Here is a 19,066-nt window from a genome sequence, read left to right as displayed (position 1 = left end):
ACGAGGTGCCAGCCGGTGTTTGTCCATCGTTCAGAAGTCAGCCCTGAACTTGAAACTGAACTGGGAGAAACCTAGCAAGTGTTCACTGCGAACGTGATGCTCATGTCCCAGAGGGACAGCCCGAGGCTTCTCTTCATGTCCAGGAGGGAAGCGTCTACCACGTTCCCACGCAGACCGTTTCCTCGGAGTCGCTCCTTTAAGTCCATCTGTGATTTAGAAAGTGTGACATGGAGCCCAGAAGACTTCCTCGAACCGTTTTCTTTTAGTATTTCCCCCTCCCTTTTTGACCTGCATTTCTGGTATCCTGTGTTGAATTTAGCATGGATTTGGTTCAGGTCAACAGTTTGACTCTCTTAGGAACTGAATACTCTCCAGTTTATCAGGAATCTCTCTAAACCAAGTCTAGCCCTTGTCTCTCCCATAATTTTTATTTCTTTTCTTTTTTCTCTATTTCTTCAAATTCAGAATTCTAACACTTTCTCAGCTCTATCCTGCAGTTAGCTTCCTGGACAATTTATGGAGGCCATCGCCGCCTGGGACATTTTCTCTCAAACTTCTCATCCCGCGGTCCCTTTACGATGTCCCCATGGCTAGAGAATCCCCTGGGCTGGCTTCAGAAATGAAGCTGTTTACTCTTGGTTCCTCTCGAGTCTGCACACTCAAGGCTGGGGTGACAACCATGTTGTCTCTGCCGTCGGTCGGGTCCTCTGGGTCGAACACAAGTCCTCTGCCCTGAGAAGCAGGGATGGGGAGAAGCCCCTTTGCAACAACACCTGATCGAAATCTCCGCCTGTTCGTAAGGGAGCCTACTGGTCCAGGAAGCACACAGGTACGCTAACCGAGACCGAATCCTACTCCTGCAGTGAGCCAGCATCTCAAATGCCAGCCCGCTGTATCAACTGTCTGCCCATGTAGTCAGATGCAGAGAGAATTGGCTGCAATTCCCCGTTTTCAGACGCTTGCCCAAACCATAGCTTCCAGGCGAGTAACTGCCCCCCTGACAGCATCATGGCCCAACAGGTGGGTGCTTAATATCCAGCCGGCACTTTGCTGGAACCTGAATGATGCCTCCTTTGGGGAAGCCGGCCTAACCAAGATGAGAACCTCAAAGGCTGCTTCCGATTCAGGTGTACATCATCCCAAGGAGCTGAGTGAGGCTGCTGGGGAGAGAACGCCCTGAGGATGCGTGGCCAACATTATGTGACTGCTCTGGCCATTACTGTTGGTGATTAGCTATGTATTCACCCTGGAGTAGATGCCAAAATGGAAGCAACTAATAAGCTTTTCCGTTTCTCCCTTGTCTTAAGGTATAATTTACACAAAATAAAATCACTCATTTTAAGTCTGTGGATTGACCGGTTTTGACAATGGCGTACAGTTTTGTAGGCAGCGCCACAACAGAGATACAAACAGTCGTAGCTTCCCTAAACATTCCTCATGCCTCTTCGCAGTTAATCTTGTCCCCTGCCTCTGGTTTTGCCTTTTTATAATTTTGTAAGTGTAAATTCAATTTCTTTTATTTGATAGAAGGCTTTTCAAGTTGTCAGTTTCTTCTTGGGTCAGTTTTGGTACCTGTGGCTTTTAAAGATTTTTGTCTGTCTCTTCATCCAGTTTCTCAAATTTATTGGCATAAAGATGTTGATAATAGTTTCTTAATATCTCTGTAAGGTCTATAGGATATGTAGTGACGCCCCCTCTTTAAATGTACTACGCCATGACTTTAAAGAAAAAACTCCCAACGCAAAATAAAGTTTTGCATCTTCTTTTCTTCGCAAGTTTCTGATTTCTCGTTCTTATAGTTTATCTCCGTGAACTTTTAGTAGCGTGCACCTCAGCCAGTGTGGCGTGCCAGAGGAACATGATCTTCAAATTATCCAGATGTACACTCACACTCAGCTACTCATTAGCCCTATGACCTTGAGCAGGTTATTTAATCTTAACCCTTCTGAGTCAGTCTTGTCCCTTCGAGTGTGTGTGAAGTGTCTGCTGTGCAGGTAGCTGGGGGGCCTGGTAGGTGATGGGCGCTCAAGAACCATTGTGTTGGTGATGGGTGAGAAAGTGGTGTCCCCCAAACCATATTGCTCAGACTAGACCAAGTAATGGTTTTTAGGATAGTGGAGATTCTATAAGCCTCTCGTAGGCTTCGGTTTTTTGTAACTCAGCATGTCTGTTTCACATTCTGTATAGTAAGAATCTCGAGTTTGCGTGCCGTGGCGTACTTTATTGAAACATGGTTAATTCTTTAGAAATTCTGCTTTTAACAGGTGCAGCAAAGCAGCACAAGTGTTCCTGAGAATGACTTGGTACGCAGAAGCAAGATCAAAACTCAAGACCCTTAAAATAGAGTTGCAGGAAGGATAGTGTTCGATGTCGTTGCTGTTGTTTTTAATCTGTTTCTGGTTTCCGTTTTCTAAGGTCTTTGATTTTCCCATTCCTGATCCGAGGAGGAAAGCCGACATCATGGTACGTGTGCGTAATGGCATTTGTGTTCTGCACCTATAATGGCTACTTGCAAAGCAGATACCTAAGCCACTATGCTGTGTATGCTGACGACTGGGTCACCGACCCCCGGTTCCTCACAGGTACGTGTCCCTAATGATGCACTCCACCGTTCCAGGCATAACTTCGATTTTCAGGTTCCAGTCATTTCTAGTTAAAAAGCCCACACTTCTTGAGAGAACAAAGAGTTTGCGATGGTCTGTGACCTAGTTGCAGGGGGGCTGGAGTACTGGAGGGAATCAGGGTGTCCCAGCTCGGCCCAGCGGCGGGTGTTGACACAGATGCGCAGCACCTGCACCCACTCAGACACCGACAGCACAAATACCTGTTCTTAAGGTGAGCCTAAAAAGAACCACAAGCTCCAGCAGAGTGAGCAGCCGCTCAGAGGGGCAGCTTGGGCAGGTAATCTAAGACAGTCACACACCTCCTACATTTCCTTCTGGAAGGTGAAAAAAGTTAGACTGGGACATCTTCCAACGAGGCGATTACATGGTTTATGATTATACTAAGTTGAATAAACTTTTACATTTGTGAAGTTTTTGAAACTTTTATCCATTAATGTAAACTAAGGTACGTTTCAAGTTCTAATTATAACCAACTTCTGAGGAAAAATGAAAATAAAACATTAACAATCAAAAATATTTGCAAGAACATTAAACATAGGTGCTCTTGGAGCTCTTATTTATAAGGAAAATTCTTCAAGCTGTTTATGTGGTTTATCTTCCAGGCATTTAGAAATTCTAGCACAGTCAGATGTGACTTGCCCCCATGGTCACATACTCAGATCAAATTGTCCGTCACATTTTCAGGCCACTCACAGTCCTTCGCCCAAAGCTCCATAAAATGACCTCACATTTCATTTGGACTTTTCTCTCTCTAAATGTGTAATAATAGAGAACAACTAACATTTGAATACTATAAGGCACTTTTACATTTCTCAGTCATGTTTTTTTCTGCGAATTGAAATTTTTTTCCCAGGGCAGTGCCCTGATCATGCCTGAGAATCGTCGTGAGGGATCCGGGTTCTCGTCTTTCAAAGAAGGGGCGGATGAGAAAGTTTTGCAGCTCTGCGAATCCGTGCCACCCTGACACGCCCGACTCCATTATTTCGTTTATACACCGCGCCCAAATAGCCGTGAAACACTGAAGTGTCCAGTTTGCATGCTGCCCCCAAACCTCTTCTCAACGTACCCACTTTTGACTGCCCGATGTTCTGCCCTGACCTTGACGAGGAGAAAGAGCAGGCTTGGCCACCAGTGGGGAGCTGCACACATGCCTTCTGTGTCCCCAAGGTTCTGAAAAGGGCAGAGGATTAAGCCACTGGCCCAGGATCTAAGCTAAGTACGTGGCAGAGCAGGAGCTTAAACCCGCTCCCCACACCAGTTCCCCAAGAGTTCCCCAAGGAGGGACAGGAAGGAGGAGACTTTTTAAATCCAAAAAATAAGAAAGGGTTTCGTGTGTGTTTGCGATTCTCACGGGGATCATTTATCTGATGAATTGTTGGGATACTTTTGATGAACGACAACGAAACGAAGGAATCCTCTCGGTCTGTGAATTCGAATGTCATTTAAGGGAGCTCTGTGACAGGCTCCGGCCCCTGCAGATGCCTTGGAAGCTGGTGTGAAATTGAAGATAAATCATATACAGACTTCTCGGCTTCTCTGCAGTTCGAACAGAAGGAATCAAAAATGGGAAAATATGCCAATACTAGATTCCTTTTTTTTTGTATTTATGTAATAGAGTTTAAAGTTTTTGTAAGGAGACAAACATGAAGTTACATGGATAATTAATTACATTTCCAATAGTTCCCATGAAGAGCTAAGCCAGCAATAATGATAGTATATGAACAAAAAGTTTTCCAGAGCAGTGAGAGTCATTAATCAAAAAGATTTTAAACAAAGATTTTAAGATCCCCCAAAATGGAATTAAATGTTTGGCTTAAAAATACAAATACTACCAGTCTTGCCAAACTAGGCAGCAAAAGGAGCTTGTCTCTTAGAAGAGAAATAAAGTAAGCATGGAATTTTGAAAATAAGATTCTTTCTGGAACCTCAAATTGGAGGCCCCATCATCCAGAAGTCACATAATGAAATGTAAAACATGTAGCAAATCAACTATAAATTTATGGATCCCGTAAGTGACTTATGAGACATGTTACAAAGTTTCGTAGGAACTGTTTAGAAAGAAAGATGCCTCCAGTGGAGGAGACCTCGAAACCCTCACCGCAGACCGGAACGCTTTACGTGGCCCTGTTTTACCTGTGAAAAACGATTTAACGCCGCTGGGGTAGCTGACGAGTATCTGACAATAATGTTACTCCAAGGGCATGTTTCTTCGATGTTGAATGGAGCACCATCATTAAGCATCATCTCTCTGCCTTTCACATTTTCAAATACCTCAGAACAATCAATTAACTCTTTTTATCAAATCAAGTTCTTTCTTTCCTAAAACACTACTACGGCATTTTGCCTTTGTTGGGATTGGTTGATGTGACACTAAGAAGTCTCCTTGAAGTGATGTGAACCCTCTGGGGACTCCAAGTGTGGGAGGGAAAGCGCGTGGGAGGCTGTGTGATGGCAGCTGGCGGCGGCGAAGGACCCAGGGGTGCTGGCTGCGCGGGGGGGCGCCGTGGATGTGTGTGGAATTGTTCAGACGTGGTCATAAAGAAAGAAGAGAGGAGGACCGGAGATGAGCTGGGAACCAGCACCCGTCCTGTGCCACGGTGGAGCACGTGCTGATATGTCACCTGTCCTCCTCTGCCGAGAGGAGGGGGCTGTCACGCTTCACGCAGTTGTCGTGACGATAAGTCAGTCTCGCGGGCCAAGGAGTGAGCCTCGTACCAGAGCCAGAAGTCATGTTTTCAATCATACCAGTCATCCTAGAAACACGGATCGGGGCCGTCAGGTCAAAGCAGTTTGAATGGATCAGATCATTTATTAATATTATTAGAAAAACAAAGCCCTACTGAGCACCTCTGAGAGCAGTGCTTATGAATCATCTTTCTAAGTAAAGGACGATGTTTACTATAACGACTATCACTATCAATGATGGCTAACTGGTTATAGTCACCGTGACATCGCGAAGGATGACCCTGATGCTGGTCGTTCAGGCGCGGATTCGCCCGTTCGGGACTTCATTAACCATAATCCCCTTGTGCGTTTCTTGTCTTCAGGTTTTGTCCTGTGGCTCACGGGCATGCTGATAAACATCCACTCCGATGGCATCCTGAGGAACCTCAGGCAGCCAGGGCAGACCGGGTACGGAATCCCGAGGGGTACGTACTAGAAGGGGCAGCCCGTCCTGCTGCTTTAGCTCCCCGCGTCTGACAACCAGCGCGGTATATATTCACTGTAGTTTGCAACGTGAGTCACTATCGTTAATGCGGTCACTGGGATGATTGTTTTATTGGAAGGATTAAAGAACCCGTTCTGGCCAACCAAAGGGTTGCTAAGCAAAAAGGAAACTCCAGTTAACTCCCTTTGGAGAGAGAGCAGGAGGGAGAATTTATGGTTTGCAAGGGGTGTCTAATACTTCATTGCCGGCAATGTGACACTATAAGGATAGATACCCCGACCGACCCCCCAGCTCTGAACACGATAACGTTGCGTGAAATTTCTTGGAAATCTCTTTAAACGCATGTGCGTGATGCCAGGAAAGGGAGGCCTCATCAGGGGGCCAGTCCGAGTGAGTGCTAACCGTCCAGAACGCACGTGGGAGAATCTGCAGCCCGCATGCGGGTCGTAGCCCAAATGCATGCCACGTAGCTGGTCTGGAAGACCTCAAGCCATGATCCGTGTGACCCGTGTGGTCCTAGTGAGGTGGTGTCCTCCCTCACGCATCGGCCAGTGCATGCCCAGGTCTCCCAAGGGACCCACCTTCAACTCAGGCCTCCAAGAGCCCAACGGACACATGCCGAGGACCCCACACTTGAAGTTGCAGACCCGGGGCGGGGGGAGGGTGATGGGAAATGTGGCACGACTCGACGTGAGAGACATGATCTTAGAGTTACTAGAAGCAGATTATATGCAGTTAAACGTTTAAAAAAAAAAAAGAGGGATCGAAATTGTGAGTAAAAGAGTGATACGCTAGATAAAGGACAAAGCGAATATAAGGTAGAAATCAGTGGAGCCTCTAAAATAACAAATAAAAAAATGCGGTCCGTAAAGCTGAAGCCTCCGTGGAGCTGGAAAGCACACAGCTGCGTGTGGTCTGAACCCTTCCACTCACCCACCTGACATCATACAAGGAGGAGAGGAAGCGGCGTGACACCCACAGATGACTGGACCCCCACTCCACATCTGTGATGACTGGAACTGGGGCCCGGAGGTGGCCCACAGAGGGCGCGGCTCGGCGCTCTGCCTCGGGCCCTGCGCTGTCCTGCCTGGAGGCCTCCGCCCCGCAGCTGCGGCCCACTTCTCCCCACAAGCCTTGGAGCCAGCCTCCCCTGCACCGTCTGTGACCATGACCTCCCTGCACCCCTCGCCCCGCTGGCTGGGCCCTGTCACCCTGCCTTGCTCCTCACAGCAGTCCACACCCTCGGCCATACTCTATGCCTTCCTTGTTTATCACACTTAGGTTTAGTGTTCCAGGCAGGAGGTCTTGTCCACAGTGTACCCCAAGTGCCTAGATCAGGGTCTAGCCCGTCAAGTAGACTCGATCGGTCTGTGAAGACTTGAAGAGTAAGTGAGTGAATGCACGCCTGCATTAATGCGGGCATGCACGCATGAATGAATAACTCTGTCCTTGAAAATTAATATTTTTTTCAATCTTGGGTCTAGAGTTCTGTGTAGCATGCTCTGAGTTCTAAGCTCGTTCGTTAATCGCGATTCTGTGTTCTGCCCTTTCTCAGGCTTCGTCAGCTGGACCCATTAAGCAGTAAAGCGATATGTTAAAGTGTGTGAAAACCGTAGCGTTTTTATGTTCAGATAGCGAGGTATCGATACGGGGATGTAGTCACTACCAGAAGTTGTGATAGTAAAACTAGTAACGTTGGACACGTTTTCCTGATGAAAATTCTGTGAGAGTTGTATTTTCCGAAAGTCGAGTTGATGTTCTTCGAGTGAGTCTACCTCCGAAGCCGGTGTCCCTCACCTCACAGCCCGTGTGCCGCCTGTCCCCGCCTTTCCCCAGGAGGCCTGTTCGAGTACGTGAGCACAGCCAACTACTTTGGGGAGGTGCTGGAGTGGTGTGGCTACGGCCTGGCCAGCTGGTCCGTCCAGGGCGCGGCTTTCGCCCTGTTCACCTTCTGTGTCCTGCTCTGCAGAGCGAGGCAGCATCACCGGTGAGTTCCACGACACGCGGCCTTTTCGGTTTGTTCTCTGACCTTATTATACCGATGTTTAGGGTAGATTTCTGAAACGTCGATATCAGTTCGGGTGCACGAACCCCGGGTCGTATCGTGCTTTGGCTAAACTAGCAGAAAACGAGGCAGCTATGGGGAGACGAGCCCAGCCGTCAGGAGCCACCTGTCTCTTTGGGTCCACAGAGCAGCATCTGGAAGGACACGCGCTCGTCTGTTATGCTGCTGTGTTTGCGGGTTTCAGCGCTAAACTTCTCTAAAATCTGAAATCGACAGGGCTTCGCCGACTCGCTTCCAGTGTGCCGCTGTCCTAGACTTTTACCATATTAACAAATAGCTTAGTCGTTTTCCATCACGAGTTTTAGTCTCTCTAGCATTCTTCCGTGCTTATGGAAACTTCTTTTTTTCCGCCGATTTCTTCATCTTGTCAAATTATTTGAAATATTTACCCCATCCACTTAGTTTCCAAACCCTTCCCAACTAGCCGGTACCCCAAAAACGAATGAGCATGCTTTCGGTGAGATAATTTATATCAAAACAGAAGACACCTGTTTGCTCCGCGTGCTCTGAAACAAGCCCATGTGGCATCTTCCCATGGCTGTTTGAGTCACCAGGGTGGGTGTCGTTTCTGCAGACCCCGTGTCTGGGGGCAGTCGTTCTCTCCTGGGGACTGGACAAAGCAATCAGAGCCACCAGCAGACACTCAGCTCCCCCTGTCCCCCAGTCTGCCTGCTTCCGGGGTCTAGGAGGGAGCCTTCTCGAACACTGGTCAGCATCTTGATCACACGTCAGTGATTTCCCTTGCCAGAATAAAGGTGAATTATATGGGTCACTTCTTGCAAATCACGCTTTGTAATCAGATATATTTAATTATTCGCGGTATAGACAAAACCAAACTGTGTATCTGAAATGCCCAAGTTTTTATTAATACTTTTAAAAACTCTGCCTTTGTAATAAAAAATATTACCCCTTTTGTTAGCATTTATTAAATGTTTAAGTGACAAAATTAGTTCCTTTTCTAATGTCCTTTTTTCTTATTTTAGGTGGTACCTTGAGAAATTTGAAGATTATCCAAAGTTCCGAAAAATTATGATTCCGTTTTTGTTTTAAGTCCATTGTCAATGGAATTATCTTTGACTTGAGCTTTTCGATGCTGTTTCTCTAGGGATTATGTAAATGAATTGCTTCTCTGTAATTTTTGTCTTTTTCAAGATTCGCTTTAAGAATGATTTTCTTAGTACATTTGTAAGCTACATAATAACAAACTAATCAAACTGAAATGCAGGTCAAAGGTTATACTGTAGGGCAGGAATCTGGTAGTTACTGCTGGCCGACCCTCTCATGACGCACAGCTAAGTGCACAAGACCAGGATGCATGAGCCATTTTCGGTGTCCTCTATGGACCAAAACTTCCACTACCCCATGTACAGCCCCCTACAACTGTTGGTTCAAGGTCAAAGATGATGTCCCCTCCCCCCATAGAAGCGTGATCAATCTTCAAGGTCCCTCCCATCCTGCTGGGGTACCCACGGTATAGTCACAGACTCAGGGAAGGTTGTGGGCTCTCCCCGCTGGGTGCTGTGCTGGCAAGGAGCGTGGGATAGAGAGGAAGCTCCCTAGGGAGGCTGGGTGAGGCCCGCACCGAAGGCGCCTGGCCGCTGCTCCAGCCTGGCTCATCAGGTGACTGTGCTGGCCGGGCCGGGCGCTGGGGCATTTGTAAGGAGCAGGCTGCTTGTCCCCCACAAAAGAGACTTTGTGAAGGCCCCACGGTGGGAGAGCGTACAGGTACAGGGGGGCAACCTGCCCCCTCCCTGCCCCCAGCCTCGGATGGCGCCCTGTGAGCCATCAGTATTCTCTGGCCTGAGATGCCTTTTCTTCTTTTTCTTCTAGGTAGAAGTAGGATTTTTAAAAGCACTTTTTCTTTGAAGTACCTTGGTATTGCAAAACGATATCTTGAAACAGAATTTCTTACTCTAGAAGCACTGGAAGGATCCGCTGAGATAAATGGCAGTAATAAAATGCACTACTCTTGCGAGATATTGAGAAGCCAACTCCAGTTAGAGGGATGTCGCATCTCTCGGCCCTCTGCGAAAATCTAATGACGTTCCTCTCCCGGGACAGCACTGCCACGTTTGCAGAAGTCGAATCTTAAAGAGACGTGGAAATGAAGAGGCTTTGTTCGTTCACGTCCGAGCCGCTGGTGGTGCTAGGTGGCAGGAGTCCTCCAGAGCTGGGCTGTCAGCTCATCCTTTGTCCCTCTAGTCCTCCAGGTCCCCAGGCCCTCAGCCCGCAGCTTCCCCACCCTCCTCCTGGCTCGCCTGCCGAGCAGGGCTCCCTCCCTCACGGGTTTTCATGTAAAAACTATTAGTCTCTTAGGTGTTTAGAAATACCCAGAAAACTTTTTCTGATGCAACTGTGCATCCTTCTTACATAAAAAAAAAAAAAAAAAAAAAAAAGAACGTTTTTGCAGAGAAATTTTATTATTGAATGAACTTCGGCCCCTTTTTCTGACCAAATAATTGCTCGAAACCATAAAGCAACACATATTTTGGATCTCAGGGAAAGTCGGAAGTCTGAGCCAGTCCTGACCGACCCGGGCCCTGTGTTCTGGAAGGCACACCTGGCCGGAGGCCGCGTGTCTGCGCGTCAGAGACGGTCGCTGGGCTGTCACTTCTGCTGGTCCTGCTCTTGCTCCGCGGCGGCCCCCCGGGCACAGAGTTTGGGTTAACTCAAGGTTCGACGCAAGCTTGCTGCCTCCCCGCATGCACTGAACGGGTGATTGACATAGGAAGAAAGCCCGTTTCATCTTGTCGCTCTACCCTCCAATTCCTTATAACGTAGTAGATTGTCATCAGTCTCGGTGTTAATTATACTGATCGAGGGGCTTAATAAAGGTTTACTGTTTAAAAGCTCAATCGTTCTCGTCAGTCTCTGGTGCTCTGCTGTATGGACGCTCCCTCCCCCGAGTAGTTCAGACAGTAATGTCATTTTCAGCCCTGGAATCTCAGACCATGTGACATTCTTCACGTGAAATTGGTGCGTTTCTGTTAAGGTTCTTTCCAGACCTGAGATACTTTGCTGTGAATGAGGATGTGTCCCCGAGTAACATTTATAACGAGGAGAAATCACAGCTGTTGAGGTTTGTGCATTCGTCACATCCAGCCATGGTCCTGATGATACATTTCAAAGTCCAACTTATTTCTTTGGTTATTCTTAGGTTTGCTAGCTTTACAGTCATGTCATTCGCAAATGTCTTAAGTTCTTGTTCAGCAATATTTGAAGCTGCTGCTTTTGTCGTCGTTTGCTCTTCAGATTAGCAAGAAAGTTGAGAAGAATTCTGGGTAATAGAAGTGATCCTCAGGATTCTTGCGTGATTTCGCACAGGAATGCCTTTTCTGAGTTTACTATCTTGAGCAGTCTTTTTATTTTCTTTCGTTGTTATTTGTCTGTTTTCTTCTTTGGCGATTGGGATTGTCTCTTTGCTCTTTTTAGAAAAACAAAATCATCTATTTTTTTTTTTTGAGATTTTCAAATGTCCTCCATACACGTCAGAAATGAGAAGCGGGGTAGGCCAACAGGTGCAGCGGAAAACAGCAAACTAAAATCATGTCCACGTTGGCGTTCTAATCTTCTGGGTTATTTCCTTCATTAGATATTTTCAAAGTTTTTTGTTTGTTTGTTTTACTCTAACTTTTATTACAGTAATTTCCTCTGTTTCCTGAATTATTAATATCTGCTTTTTATCTTGTTTTACCATTCTAATTTGGGGGAGAAGTCGTGTTCATCAGCCACTTTAAAGGGGAGTTCTATGCGTTTAGTTCTCTTGGCGCCTGTGTTTTTAGCTTTTGAAGCCGCGCGTTTCCGCTGAGTGACACCGACTACCCTCTCTTTGGTTTAATGACGTCTCTATTGTTATGACCTTAAGTCGTCTCCAGCTGTCTGCCTTAGGTTTGCTTCAATCTGAATAATTTTAGGAAACTAATTTCTTTCTGAAATGACGCTTTTTTACTTTTCAACCATTTAGGGATTTCATCGAAAGGCTTATTGTTCTTTTCCACATATGTGGATAGAAATCATTTATGTGAAATTTCTCCTTCGCGTATTTTGAGTTTTCCTTTGTGGCCTCAAGCCTTTTACAACAATAAGAAGACCGTTTTTTAAAGTTTATATTGTTTGTTCTGTAGTTTGTTAATTCAAACTAATTGTTAAAATTCCCTACTTATTTTTCTCCCATGTCAAATTTTTCTTGTATTTCTAATAGTTTTTGCTTTATGTCTTAATGCTGTTGTTTTGCGAAACTTTCCACCTTATAGTCTGTACCTATTATCAATATAAGAATCTTCCTGCTGAATACTTCTTTCCTTGAATCATACTTTGATAAGAATATTGCCACGCTGCATTTTTGTCAACAAATTTATCTGATATTTCTTTGCTTATCCTTTCATTCCAAGTTTTCAAACTTCATTTGTTCTAATTGTCTTTGACACATAATAAATAGACTTTGCCATTTAACAAGTTAGCTCAAATTATCTTACTATTCGCTCTACTGGAATGTTCTATCTTCTGTCATGTGTTTTCATTATTTGTTCATTTGCAACTTTCTTGGTTCCTGCAGCGATTTGGAAAGGAGACTTCCCTTAACAAAGGAAAAAGCAACATTAGGAATAGTTTTTGTGTTTTTTAGGGGTACGCTTACAAGGTCCCAGTTAAATGTGATGAACTGAACATACGCTTTTCCTCCTCCTCCTCCCTCTCCTGGCCGGTTCAGTCACCGTCAGGGAATTGGAAGGCGTAGGAGACGGTGGCCCATAGGGAGAACGAGAGCAAGTCCTTCGGCACGTGGGAATGGGGATGAGAGGCGCCGTGACGATGGAGAGAGCCCATCCTGCGCACTGCTGAGATGGTGGGTCCAGAATACCAGGGCTGACGGAGGGGGAAGGGAAATGTGCACCTCAGAGTGACAGCCAGCTGGGAGTCTGTGTGCAGAGCAGACGACAGGGTCACCCCTCCTCCCGCCCCGCCCACCATTCCTGCTCCCGCAAACAGCACGGAAGCCTGGAAATTAGCTCTAGATCCATTCCCAGGGAGAAGCAAGGAGGGCGGGCGGGGAAAAGGGTGGGCGCTCTCATAAGTAAAAATGAGGAATCAGGAAAACCAGGACAACTAGATGTTGGCATCCCAGAAAAAAAACAAAAACAAAAACAAAAACCACACATCTGTCTTTAAGGGTCCTCCAGCGTGACGATGGCTGGTCACCTGCCTTGTGCTGCAAGGAATCCCAGGAGGCCTGGACCCCTCGGTTACAGGCTCCTACTCAAGCTTTCCTGGCGCTTTTTAAAAAATGTGAAATGATGACCAAGAATCACTAGATATTTAGATAAGTCTACATATTGAAAGAAAAATGGGTGCCTGTAGAGAAAACACCATTCCAAGAGCAGAAGGGAAACGTTTCAAACAATCGTAATGTCAGGGAGAGTCGGCGTCAGCAGTCGAGTGGACAGATTGGGCCATCGAGCGCTGGAATGTGGCTCAGCAGTGAGGGAGTGGACTGCTCATGTACACGTACAAGTCACATATCTGATAAGGGGTTTGCATCCAAATACGGAAACTCTCAAATTTCAATAATAAAAAAATTTTAGTCCATTTTTAATGGGCAAAATATTTCAACAGACACATCACCAAAGAATACGTACGAACGTCAAATAAGCATGTGCAAAGACGATCACTATCTTTAGTCAGTAGACAACTGACAAACCACGAGCCACCGCTACGCATCTCTTAGAATGCCTAAAATTAAAAAAGGATGAAAGAATGACCAGCCCTTTGGATTGTGTTTTTCGTTCATGATTAATTTCTTGCATAGGGGTCCCCATGAAACACACACACACACATACACACACACACACACACACCTCCCTCGACACACACATACATGACAGGAAATTACTGGACTCTTCTGGAAAAGCAATGCTCCATCACAACAACAGAAAAGACCTCCACCAATGGCGTTTACTTGTTTTCCAATTTAAGGGTGTGAAGACTCTGGAACTCTCATGCACTGCCAGGACGTGGGAAATGGTACAGCCACTTTGGAAAACACTCGACAGTTTCTTAAAAAGTTACACATACACTTTCTATATGATTCAAATAGTTCACTCCTAGAATTACCCAAGGGAAATGAAAGCATGTGCCTATACACAGACTTTTACATGAATGTTTATGGCAGACTTATTTGTAATAGCCAAGAACTATAAACAATCCCATTGTCCATCAAGAAGGGAAGGACTGAGCATACGTTGAGATAGCCGTACAATGGAATACTACTCTGCACTAAAAGAGAAATAAACTATAAACACCAGCAACAACGACATGACTATCTCAAAATCATTACGCTGACTGAAAGAAGCCAGCTTAAAATGCGTGTGCTGTATTGTGTACAGACAAGTGTTTGCCTAGAGCTGGGGGCAAGCGGTGGTTACAAAAAGACATAAGGAAACATTTGGAAACAAGTATTTATTATCTTGATTGTGTGAAGCTTTCATGGCTGTATGCATCAAACTATACACTTTAAATATATGTATTCCATTGTATGTCCATTATACCTCAATAATGCTAATTTTAAAAACATGTTATCACTCCAATATAATAACAGGATGCTATCAAGACAAAATTAAGAACAATGAATCCAGGAAGTTTGAAAACAAAAATCTGGTAGAAGAGGTAGAAGGTAAAATCCATCCTAGAAAATGTAACAAAGGACCGCGAACCAAGAAACACTGGATCACCTAGGAGATCCAACATTTGTCACATGGGAGCTACAGGAAAGCATCTCTCCAGTCCCTTTGTCGGCTGCATGATTTCAGACACTTCTCTCCACAGAAGCAGATCGGAGGCAGGATGAAAGTGTGGGCTGGATCCACAGAAGTCTATGAGTGTGGTTGTCTGTGAAGACGAGAGACGACTGAGATGGAAGAGAATCTAGGTGACTTCTGTGATGGGTATTTTTTTTTTCTGTCTTGTTTGTTTTAAAGATCTGAAGCAAACGAATCTATTTTTCAGATATCAGTATTTATTCATTCTGGGCAGTTATGTTCTACTTTGTAGTTTTAGGTATCTTTACATTTCTAGTTAAAAAATGAAAAGGATCCAGAGCTGGGCGGTGGAGTCTAGACTGCGAGGAAAGAGAAGCCGGCACGTGCTGAACGAGGAGGGAGAAAACGGCCGAGGGGGGCCGGGCTCTGCTGGCGGCGCTGCCCGGGCCACGCAGCACCATGGAGAGATCCGCGCAGGCGCCGAAGGCCGTGCTGCGCCCTCTGGCCGGCCGAGCATCTTCCGAGTTTCTTTGTTGTCCACATTGTCGTTTCTGGGAATCGAGGCAGCACGAGGAGCTCATGAACCCCACTGAGATCTGGTGACGTGTCCTCCACTCTGAACAGGGAGTTTAGCGGAGAATAGGTACCGTATCCCGTCCTTCGTCACCTTGTCCCGAGGGAGAAAAGCAGGATTATGTCAGGCAGTCAGTACATCTCCGGACTGTCCACTGTGGCTAGGCACTGCAACGGACAAGGCAAAGGGCCAAATACAGCCTCATCCTCGGTAGAGCTGTGGTCTAGTGTGGAGACAGATGGACCTCAAAGAATGGGACAGAGGGCCCCCCAGTCTGCTCAGAGGGGATATCGCGTTTTAATGATTGGGGGGGAATAACAACCTGGGTAGAAGCCATTCATACCCGTAGAGGCCAGAAGAGTAAAAGAGCCAGGAGGCTTCCAGGGACTGCATTTGTGTCCAGGGACTGCCCTGAGTGGTGAGAGAGAGGAGAGAGGAGAGAGATGAGGGAGGAGGTGGTGGGAGGGGAGAGATTGAGAGAAAGAGAGAGAAGAGAGAGAAGGGACCAGGATAAAACAGACAGGTGGCAGCCAAAGAAGGATAGAAGATGCGGTCACTCAGGGTTCACTGAAGACGTCTGAGCAGGAGAATGACCACGTGAGATCGAGACACTGAACGATGCCTCTGGTAGCCCTGCAGAAGATGCGAGGGAGGTGGCAGGATAAGGGCCTGGGAGATGGGTAGGGTGTCTAGAGAAAACGGGGATGTGAGCCAGAGAAGTGTTGGGGAGGGAGCATGGATGTGATAAACGCTTGGGAGTGGAAGTCGAAGGCTATATTTTTAAAGGTGCAAAGAGATTTGAAGAGACAGTTCACTAAAGAAGAGGGCAAATCGGCACACGAAAAGATGCTTACCATCAGCAGTCATTAGGAAAATGCAAATTAAGGCTATAAACATATCACCCTACATGGGACAGAAAGGCTCCAGTTATAAAGCCTGACCACACTGAGTCAGGGAGGAGCTCATACATGTGTCCCGGCGGGAATGCAAAACCCAAGGCCGATTTGGAAAACTAACATTTCCTTCCCTTCGCTCTCTCCCTGCCTCTCCCTTCCTTCCCGCCTTCCCTCCTTTCCTTCTTTTGTTCTTTCATTCTCTGTCTCTTCCTCCTTTTTTTTCTGAATTGTCAAATATTTAATGCTAATCAAAGGCCAAATAATTAATGATCTTAGATTTTTACCACCATCTGATCATGAACAGCAAACACTGTTGGTCCACACGAGAGCAGAGTCACATTTTCTTAATCTCTTAATTCTGAGTTTTGATTTAGCTGAATTTCTGTTGAAACTTAGAAAATTCTAACTGCAAAGATCGAATTTCTTAACTTTTTGGCTTGTTCTTTGAAGACCACTCACATCGTGAATTTAATAAGTGCACCATTGCAAATTTTATAAATTATATCCCCAACCTTCATCTTCCCTGGGCTTACTAAAAGTTTCCCTTGGTTGCCAGAGCTCAGAGCATTTATACTGAGTTACGAATGTGATATGAGAGGGTTTGGAAACAGCTTCTCAAAAGCTAAATACAGACCATAATGCCATAAGGGACTCCAGTTCAAATTGGCAGGCAAAATGTAATTTAGACTTAAAGTGCTGTATTTGAAAAGAAAATAACTTTTCAATTTGGATAAATAAAAAGAACTTCATTTTCAAAGGCTTGGCACTACAGAGAAAGGAGTGCACACGCTACAATCATTACTGCACAGTTGTCCTACTTTGCTCTCTCTAGAGATTTGCAGCAGGTCAAGTAATGCTTAAGACATTTGCTGATTTATAGCTGAAGGGATCCCACATTCCGACGTCAGCCGGCTTCTCCCGGAGCTCTCCGATGTCAAATGCTGAAATCTATAAGAATTCCTTCTCAATTTGGCAGTCCTCAAAATATGCACATTTTCCCACTAACACTCTTAAATCATGACTTATTTCCTTCCTTCTATTAAATATTGTAACATTTACTGCGAATGGTTTAAAAACTGCACGTTTGCTGGCAGTGGAGGTTCTCCAGGCACAGTGAAAACTGGTTTGACCAGAAAGAAGCAAACATCATTAACTAGTAAGACGATCTTTATTAACAAAAACTTAACTCTATTTTTTTTCATGAGAAAAATAAAAAGAGCTAGTCTAAACATAGCTTCATCTTACAAAGATGTTATCTTTTCTAAATTGCAAGGAAAGCGAAGTAATTTTCAATTTTCTTTTCCACTGTAGGCCTTAGAACGCCTCACAAAATCACTCTGACACCCCGCAACGGCATTGGAGAATGGCAGTGTGTGAGGCCGTCAGACAGCGCTCAGCAAAAGCGGAAGGTTGTTAACATGTTTCATTGTTCGGATAGCAAATGGTTACATGCTAATTATTTCCATAGGACACTGATTCACTCACATAAAAATAAATAAATAAGAGCAGCCAGGAGACTACTTCATTCGATGTTCAGAGGGTTAACTGTTCTTCCCACTTTCTGCAGGCAGGTCTCCCGTAGACAGAAATCTTACAACCGTTAAACTGTGGCATTTCCCCGAGCGGTGCCTAAACGGCACACTAGCGTCCTCGTGCACAGTAGACCTCAATCTGGGAGCGTTCCCTTCATCCAGGCTGACGAGTGCCCAGGAGGCTGGGTGCCAAGGATCAAGCTGTGCGCACGGCGTGGCCTTCGTGGCTTGTGCTACACCCCACTGGGCAGCCCGGTCCTGGGCCCTGGGGAGAGCAGCGGCCACATCTGGGTTGTGGACCCGGAGCCTGGGACATAGTCAGGGCTCAAACATACTTGTTAAATGAAAAAATGACTCCTGCCTTGCTTCTCAAAGAACAAAACCAGAGCAGAAAAGCTCCATGCTTTAATGAAAGCCTGGGCGGGCAACCTAGCCTGAGAGTCTAGATCCCAAAATAAGTGTTGGTGGCTTTCGAGAGGACAGTCTGGACGAGCGTCGTGCTGGTTGCTGCCTCTGGCAAAGGGCTGTTCGAGTCTATATGGCCGAACACAACTGGTCTGTTTTTAGACCCATAACAGTCTCGGAAGGAAGCCTGTCTCCTTGGGGGAAAATTAGTGGGTGCACAAGGTGGCCGAGGGGGTGTCCTCTCAGGGGCGCTCTGGGGCTGAAGCAACTGCCAGAACTAAAGCCCCCGCTGGGGCCAGCCCACGTCTGCCTCTCAGCTCTGTCATTTGACCTCTTTCTCAAAGCGCTGACTCGGCCCTGAGCAGCTTCATCAAGGATGAGGTTTGGGCGTATGAGGAAGTCCAAGATCGCCAAATAAATCACGACGTTAGAACCAGTAGCTCGAGCCACTCCAGTGGTTCCTAGTCCCTCTAGCCTTCTTCTGCGCCCCTGGGGAGACCTGCTGTCAGCTTTTGCCATCTGAACATGCGTCACCACCTGCCGCCCACACTCTGACCTGCTCTCAGCAAGGACTCAGCGTAGGATCCTGGCACTGAGCAGTCTCTCCTCAGGCACTCAGGGTCCAGCTTCTCTCTCAGGTGGGGGCCAGTGTCCCCTGGCTCACTCTGCCCGTTCACAGCCCTCCCTCATGGTGAGGGGTCCTGGGGAACCCAGATGCGTCCAGGCACCCAGCAAAGTCGGCCCCGGCCGCTCTGCCCGCAGCCCTGCTTCCTCCCCAGCCACCCCTCTCGTTGGCAGGCCCCACTCCTGGCCTCCTCTGCCAAATGTCCTTGGCTGTGGCCGAGAGCCCTTTTGCACAGTGCTCTCCTGGTTCATCTGGCCCTCATCCTCACCTTTGCCAGGTCCCGAGAGTGTCTCCTTTCCCCATCACTGTCCCCAGGGTTCAGAGAGGCAGGCTTCTCTGTTGCCCGCCAAACCTCCTTTTCGACCGTCAGCCTTGTGGCTACAGCTCAGTGTCGCACAAGGCGCGGGGAGAGGGAGGGACTGGT

The 19,066-nt window shown here is 46.5% G+C and overlaps 1 protein-coding gene across 3 annotated transcripts in view; it reads left to right on the top strand.

Moving 5' to 3' along the window:
* The window catches only part of SRD5A1 (steroid 5 alpha-reductase 1), a 16,263-nt gene extending 5,550 nt beyond the window's left edge, over positions 1–10,713 (top strand). The window contains exons 2-5 of one of the 3 annotated variants that reach the window (XR_005648681.1): positions 2,416–2,582; positions 5,672–5,773; positions 7,630–7,865; positions 8,009–8,816. Coding sequence is in view for 2 of the 3 variants with exons in the window: in XM_039842809.1 (XP_039698743.1) it covers positions 2,416–2,582; positions 5,672–5,773; positions 7,630–7,780; positions 8,842–8,908 (487 nt within the window). In the remaining variant the exon portion in view is untranslated. Of the gene's footprint in view, positions 1–2,415; positions 2,583–5,671; positions 5,774–7,629; positions 7,866–8,008; positions 8,817–8,841 lie in introns of those variants that run through there. The other 2 variants (XM_039842809.1, XM_039842810.1) reach the window with 2 other exon arrangements.
* The last annotated feature ends 8,353 nt before the right edge of the window (positions 10,714–19,066 follow it).

The sequence above is a fragment of the Pteropus medius genome, unplaced genomic scaffold, assembly GCF_902729225.1.
Source record: "Pteropus medius unplaced genomic scaffold, Ma_sr-lr_union100, whole genome shotgun sequence".
NCBI lineage: Eukaryota > Metazoa > Chordata > Mammalia > Chiroptera > Pteropodidae > Pteropus > Pteropus medius.
This window is presented reverse-complemented; position numbering and strand designations above follow the sequence as displayed.